The sequence below is a fragment of the Beta vulgaris genome, chromosome 9 (assembly GCF_026745355.1).
Source record: "Beta vulgaris subsp. vulgaris cultivar EL10 chromosome 9, EL10.2, whole genome shotgun sequence".
In the NCBI taxonomy this organism is placed as follows: domain Eukaryota; kingdom Viridiplantae; phylum Streptophyta; class Magnoliopsida; order Caryophyllales; family Amaranthaceae; genus Beta; species Beta vulgaris.
The window spans coordinates 26,145,302-26,153,618 of record NC_079210.1 but is presented as its reverse complement, the minus strand read 5'-3'; the positions used below and the strand labels follow the sequence as shown (position 1 = coordinate 26,153,618).

General features: G+C 34.8%; 1 protein-coding gene across 1 annotated transcript; it reads right to left on the bottom strand.

The window, feature by feature from the left end:
- Positions 1-6,041: 6,041 nt before the first annotated feature.
- LOC125493552 (uncharacterized) lies at positions 6,042-6,593 on the bottom strand. The gene has a single exon (XM_048637011.1). The coding sequence runs from the start codon at positions 6,591-6,593 to the stop codon at positions 6,042-6,044; it is 552 nt and encodes a 183-aa protein (XP_048492968.1).
- Positions 6,594-8,317: the final 1,724 nt, after the last annotated feature.

Below are 8,317 nucleotides of genomic sequence, written 5' to 3'. Positions count from 1 at the left end.
TGTTTTATGATCATGATTAATATTATGTTTTATATATGGATTGCGAGAAATGAAATGTTTTATGATGGTTATGATGATACGATGCTATGAAATGATGATGATGATGTTATGATATGAGATGAAAGAATATAATTATTCATGCATGATGATGATGATATGCTTAAAAGAAATGAAACATGATAAATTCAAGTGAAAGACGGTTCTTGGCAAGTATTTTGTTATCCCGGGTCGTGCACGTACCTTCCGGCCGGTTAACCACCTTCTGTTTAGTGAGGGCTATTGTCCTTGGGTGGCACCGCACATTCTGGGCAAATAACGCCACCTTCCGTTTAGTGAGGGCTTTTGTCCTCGGGTGACTGCCTTCCGTTTACGATGTTACAATGTTCTGGGGAGACGTCCCTTCTGTTGTATTAGCCAAGTTACCGAAGTAAAAGATATATGATGATGAACATAATAAAGAAGATAATGTAACATGATATGATATGTTTGTGAAGTGTTTTACTTATTCTCTCCTCCCCGTTTATGAAATGTTTTACTTATTTTCTCCTACCTGTTTATAAATAAAATGATGTGAAATGAATTTACGTTGTTAGAGTAGTATGTTACTGAGCCTCGGATCATGACATTTTGTTTTATGTTTTAGGTATGGAAGAATAGTTGTGGATCACTAATAGACTGCGTTATGGAGATTAAGTATGGTTCTATGAGGTTTTAGGATATTTTGTATGATGGATAAACAAGTATTAATTTACGATGAGTAATGATATAGTGAATTTTCAATTTTAGACTATTATTTTATTTGTGGGCCATAACCTACAGGATTAAGTTATGCTTCCGCTGAAGATTAAGGTTATGTAATTTGTTGGGGAGTTACAATATATTTGTCTAATACTTTATAAACTCTACAAACTATAGCACACATAAATACACTATATCATAAAGAAAGCCATTATATGATCTGTAAACACACTATAACACATAATAACCCGCTATATATTTGTCTACTTAATACTAACAGAAAATTTCATGCGACAAGGTACTACAACCTCATAAAGAGCAACATAATAAAACAAGCTAGATCAGTGATAGAGAAAAGTTTTTTAAAAAATAAATTTAAAAGTTAAAGAAGTAATATATATTAAAGAAGCAAAAGCAGCAGCAAAAAAAAACTAAAGGTCATAATAAGGCATTACAAGAAGCAGTTGCATCATTACAAGCTAATGAAAGTCAAGAAAACAATGCATAAGAATCAACACAAACACCAACACTTTTGGATCCAGATAGAGCAGTCACAAAAGGAAAAGACAATAAGCAAATAAAAGGACACTATGATTCATACAAGAGGGCATCAAAAAATGGGAAAAAGAGACGCAAGGAGTTTGGAACTCCAAAAGAATATATGTTCTAAAATTGTTTACCGAGAGAACTATGCAATGTTTTTAATGATTTGAGTTTGTAATAATAGTTATGCACTATATGCAGATATAGTGCACTATATGGTTATGAAGTACATTATATAAACGTATTCTTATGAAAAATTACTTTATACCAGTCAAAACTACATTATATCAAAAGGGAACATTATTCTTTTTTATAAGGCACTACAAGGCACAAACACTAGTACACACTATATGACATATAAACACACTATGTCACATACAACCTCACTGTATTAAATTCCAACATACTATCACACCGTCACAAAATCACACAACATAAAACCACAATGTATGACATACAACTACATTATATCATGAGAAAAACAACTATATCAAAACAAAATCAACTACATCAAAACCATATGATAGCTCAGTGCCTGACAAGACTTGTATATTGTATACAATATAATGCACTATATATTTGTGAAATTTACATATCAACTACATAGTTCTACGGGTTTTAAATCAACAATATAAGGAGGAAATCAACTATACCATAACAAAATCATCTATATAAAAAACAAATATGTAAATTATCAGCAAAATATATATCACTTCATCAATATAAAGCATACGATACCAACATAAACAACACTATATCAACTACAAACAAACTATATCAACTAAACTACTATATTGATAAAAACCTTATGTACCAACAAAACCTATTGTATCAACAAAAACCTAATGTACCAACAAAACCAACTGTACTAACACAAAGCTACTATCAAACCAAACCTACTGTATCAACCGAAGGAGACTCTTGCTGCTTTCCTTGTCCTCTCCTGAATATAAATCAAATCAGTAAGAAACTAAAAAAAAAACATAACTGAGTTAAAAATAATTATATTAAACATAAATCATTTAGATATGTGCATTCAAACTCTTTTGAGTAGTCAAAAAGTAGCATATGGACAAGTATATACAAACCACAGTCCAAATCATATGCAGCTTTTTTTTCAGCTTCCTTTCACTTCTGTCATTGGCCACAAAGCCATATCATCACCTTCAGATTTGGAATTTCAAAAGATTAGAAAAGACGTGAAACACCATTAGCAATGATTGAACTGAGAGTCTCCATCATTTTCTTATATTCCTCATCATCATCCCAAATCTTGTTATTAATCTATATAAAAAAAATCTTTTTCTTTGTGTCCAGCATAAACAGAACATAATGATTAGCTCCTCTTCATAAAGTTGTTAAATAAACCTACAAAATAAATAGAAGTATAAACTCACTAAATGAGAATAAACACAATTATATCACAATATATTTAATACTATATAAATTATACGAGCACACAGAAGACACTATATCATAAACAAAGCCACTATATGATATACGAAGACATTATATCATATCCAAAAAAACTATAAATTTGTCTACTCTGTAGCACACATAAGACACTATATCATGAACAAAGTAATTATATGATATATAAACACACTATATCATATGCAAACCCATATATATTTGTCTACTATGTAGCATACAATAGATACTATCATAAACAAATGCAATATATGATATATAAACACACTATATCATATACAAATACACTATATATTTGTCAATTTATACTAACATTCATCATAATTTCAAAAACAGAACTTGTCTCATCATTTCAATACCAGAACCCAATTTCGGAATATTATTCAACTCTTCAATTTGAAACTTCCAACATTCGATCAAATCATCGATCTATTTAGCATCAGTTCCATCTTCCAGCACATGCAATAATGCACCATGGAACATAAGAACCCATGTAATCACAAAGTAAATAATGCATGCAAAGAGAAAGAATTCAACACCATATATTACAGAAAGTTCTTACACTCTGAGAAGAAGTAAAGTTAAACTTTTTTGGATGAGAAGAGTGATTGAGTTCATTGATATTATTCATCGTTCTTGTACAATTATCTATAACTGATGCAAACATTTCAATCTCACTACCAACCATCCAAATCTCACTCCGAGGACTAGAGAAAAACACCTCATCCAGCTTAAAGAGCTCTTCACGGCAACAAATAACACAATTGTAACAATCTTTTCAATAAAACAATACCTTAAACAAATTTCACTCAAAAATTTACTTGCCATCTAAAGGATGTATCCCTTAAAAAAATAGGTAGATCTTCCATCACATTTTCAAAATCTTTCATCTTTGAAATATGACTGAAAACACCCACAACTGGATAATTATCCAGCCTTAGAGTTGACTTTGTTGGACCCTTAGACAATGCATTTTGGAAACAGTCCATGTATTCTTCTCCACAGACATGTCCTCACTTGCATCATTAAAAAAAACGTTGTTGACAACGTTGTTGATCATATGACTGGTCTCCTGACTCAATTGAGTCACTATAGGGCTATGGAAAGCAGTAGTAGAAGGATTAGAAACCTCATCCCAACCAGCTGGCAAATCCTTCATAGCATATGCAATTGATACCATTTCATCAAATTAAAGTACTTGTGGTAAACAGGGCTGAACAAAATTTTGTCATGATCATCTTGGGAAAGATTATCAAAAGATGGAATACCGACTACAAAAGAGTCCTTCAAACTCTTGAAGACATCAATGTGGTAAAGGGAGACATCTTCAAATCCCTCTTCCAAATCAACCACAAAGCATGAAGATTGTACAAAAAAATAAAAAATAATTTATAATACTCTATATCAAAACAAGACCAACGATATGAAAACAACACCAACTATATCAGAGCAAAAACAAACTATGTCACGAGTATAACAGAAATAATAAAGCACATACAATATACCACATACAAAATACACTATATCATATAGAACAACACTATATCAGTCAAAACTACACTATATCCAAAGGGAACATTAGGCTGAAATTTTTATGTTTTTTTGGTAAAATGTAAGCTTTTATTACCAAATTCCAATTCAGACTCACCTACAACAAGACTTCTCAAGCTTAACAGTACAAAGACTGTTATGCTGACCAACTAAGAGCTCAAACACTAGACTTCTTAATTACAATCTAAGGTTAGTTGATCCAACAACATTCTATCAGCATCAGACCATTTTGCAGCTACACAATACTTCAATCTATGACAGACATTCAACTCAATTTCCTTGATAACTTTCTCAGGTCTTCTCACTGCTTCAAACCAACAGGCATGATTCCTGCATCCCCAAATGTAATACACCAGTGCAGCTAGTACAACATAACTAGCTTTTTGCTTGTTTTTAGTTGTTAATTTCCTGTCCCATTTCTTTCATGAGGTGTATATAGATTCATGTGGCCTCATGTGAATCCCCATCAATTGCATAATCCCTTGGCAAATGTTCCCGCTACTTTGGCATCTAAAAAATAGATGCTGGCACGTTTCTTCCTTAGTATGACACATAGGATAACATGCCTCTTGTATTACACCAGCAGTTTTCAACTTGTCTCTAGTCTTCAGTTTACCTAACATCATAATCCAAGCAATAAATGAGTGCTTTGGAATATTATAACTACTCCACACCCAGTTATGCCACCCCATCTTCATTTGTGGCCTCTTAAGCCACTCATAACCCACTTTCACAGTGTATTGCTTATCTGAACTCAACCACTTGTTGTTCACATAAGCTCTCTTGAACACCTCCTTAGTTTTACATATTAGCTTCCACACCCAGCTTGCAGCAGTAGGGGCCTTGTACTCCCTCCAGTTAACCCCTTTTATATACACACTATGCACCCACTTGATCTAGAGGACATCTTCTTTTTGAAATACTTGCCAAATGTACTTCCCTATAGCTGCTGTGTTCCATGTCAAACAGTCTTGAATACCAAGACCTCCATAAATTTGGGGTCTACAAACCCACTCCCAAGCAACTGGAGGACTTTTAGTTAGAAACACTTTTCCCTCCCATAGAAAAGCTCTACAGATTTGAACAATCCTTTTAAGAACACTCTTAGGCAACAGGAACACCTGGGCTAGTATGTGTGGATGCTCAACAATATAGATTGCACTAACACTGATCTTCCTGCACAAGAGAGATGTCTGGAGCTCCAACACATAACTTTATGCAAAATTCTATCAATCAACACATCACAATCAAGCCACTTCAAGCCTTTTTGATGTAATAAGAACTCCCAGGTATCTAAAAGGGAATTACTACCCTTTCTTATACGCCTGTGAGATGAACAATCCTATCTTGAATTTCCTCCTTCACATTACCATAATAGATAGCTGTCTGAGCAGGATTGGCATTTAACCCCGACACTTGAGCAAAACCCTTTAGAGTCCTCACCATAAGCACCACTGATTGGACATTACCTTTACTAAACATCATTAAATCATCAGCAAAGATTAAGTGGTTGAGTCTAAGCCCCTGGCATTTGTGGTGAAATCCAAATTCCTCTCTGCTTCCCATTTTCTTCATTAACCTAGTAAGCTACTCCATTGCAATTTCAAAAAGTAATGGAGAGATGGGATCTCCTTGCCTTAGCCCTGTATTGCCCTTGAAAAAACCACATGTTTCGCCATTTATGCATAAAGAATATCTAGGGCTAGTCATACACTCCATAACCCAATTGATGAACCTTCCTGGGAAGTTGATCCCTCCAATAACTCTCCGATAAAATCCTAACTTAAGGAATCATATGCCTTCCTTAAATCTATCTTTAGAGTACACCTAGGAGGTTGAGATTTCCTTTTATACTGCTTCATCATATCCTGGAAGATTAAAATATTGTGCATTATCTTCCTTCTAGCAACAATAGCACTTTGAACTTCATCTATAATACTTGGTAGAACCAAGGAGAGCCTATTACACAACAATTTAGAGATAATTTTATAGAGGACATTACAACATGCTATAGGTCTAAAATGTGTGACATCAATAGGCTGATCAATCTTAGGTATAAGACATAGGTTAGTCGCATTCACTTGCTTCAAAAGCTTGCCAGTGTGAACAAAATTCTTCACGACATTGCACACCTCAGGACCTATACAAGGCCAAGCTTTCTTATAAAAGCAGCTATTGTAACCATCTGGCCTAGGGGCCTTGTTATCTTCATTAGACCACAGAGTAGCCTTGATATCTTCATTAGTGAATTCAGCACACAAAGCTTCTTGTTGCTCCCTATTAACCACATTCCCTTCTTGAATGATGGTCTTGCTTACATGGGCCTCCATATGTAAAGTGGTGCCAAGCAACCCTTGATAATATTCCACAAAGGCATCTTCAATACCCCTCTTCTCATCTCTCCATACCCCCTGCAGATCTTGAATTCTACTAATTTGATTTTGCATCCTCCTCTTCATCAAACATGCATGAAAGTATTGTGTATTCATGTCCCCCTTATTAAGCCATTCTTGTTTTGCCTTCTATTGCAGAAAACTAAACCTAGCCTCATGAAGAGCATTGTATCTCAATCTGGCTTCTGATTCCTCTTGATGCAACCTCACATTTGTAGGCTCATGTTGCAAGCATTCTTGCATTGTGATCATTTTTTGTTTTGCTTCTTAAGCAACAATTCCTATATTGTCATATTTGCTCTTGTTTAACTCCTTGAGCACCCCTTTTAATTTCTTCAGCTTCATGACAATCTTATACATGGGCACACCTAGAATGTGCTTTATCCATACTCCCTGCAATCTAGTCAGTAATTCATCATCTTCAGTCCACATATTAAAAAACCTAAAAGCTTTAGGTTTTACTGTTTCAGCCCTATCAAGACTAATCACACATGGGCAATGGTCTGACACACTTTCAGGTAAAAACTTAGATACCACATTAGGAAATTTGAGATCCCAGTAATCATTTGCTATAACTCGATCAGTTCATGAAAAAACTTTCCCCTCCCCCTCTTGTTTATTACTCCATGTGAAGAAAGGCCCCTATGTTCTATGTTCATTTAGCCCACAAGCCCTCATACAATTCCTGAAACTTTCCACTTTAGCCAATGTAACTGCAGACCCCAATCTTTCATTCAGGTTCAAGACATTATTAAAGTCACCTCCCAGCACCCGAGCATCTCTGAACTGAGTACTTAAGATAGATAACATATTCCATAGGGTATCTCTATCCTTGGCATCATTCATGCCATACACAAAGGTAACAAAGAACTTTTTATTAGTTGCTCTATGCTCCACCTTACAATGTATGTACTGAGCATTGCACTCAATGACATTCAGATGAAAAACATTAGGCAACCATATCACCCATATTCTACCCCCTCTATGTTGCTGATGATTAGTTACAATACTCCACCCATCACAAACTCCAGTATAGACCTTGGGGAAGTTACCACACTTCACGCTTGTTTCCAGAAGCCTACACAACCCAATTTGATTATGTTTCAGAAACCACCTAACATCAGTATGTTTCAGTGGCCTGTTAAGGCCTCTGGTATTCCAGAACCCAATCCAAACCATTAGGAGGGATATTCTCCCTTCCTTCATGCCTTAAACCATTTCCACCATCAGGCTTTTTAGCTTGCCCTTTTGTAGGTTGAACTATTATAAGGCACAAATGCCATATCACATTAAAACACATTTTATCACATAAAATACCACTATATCAAATACACACACACTACCACACCATCACAAAACCACACAATATTACATAAAAATCACATTGTATCACATATAACCACACTATATCACTCAAAACTATACTATATAAATCTAAAATTTAAACTTAAATCTTTAGCTTTTGCAGTAATATCTTCATCCGAGACACTTCCTGGTGGAAGCTCAAACTGAACATGAAGCTTTCCCTTCACCTTTCTCTTGGGCGGAGCCTCACTTGGTGCATTATCAGGCAACACAAAACGTGGTGCATATTAAACTTCTATTTTTTTTTCATCTGGCTGAAATCGACATGGCAATCATCAGTGAAGTAAAACTTAGCA

Excerpts from the sequence above, each read along its gene's own strand:
- LOC125493552 (XM_048637011.1), bottom strand. The coding sequence starts at position 6,593 with ATGGAGGCCCATGTAAGCAAGACCATCATTCAAGAAGGGAATGTGGTT.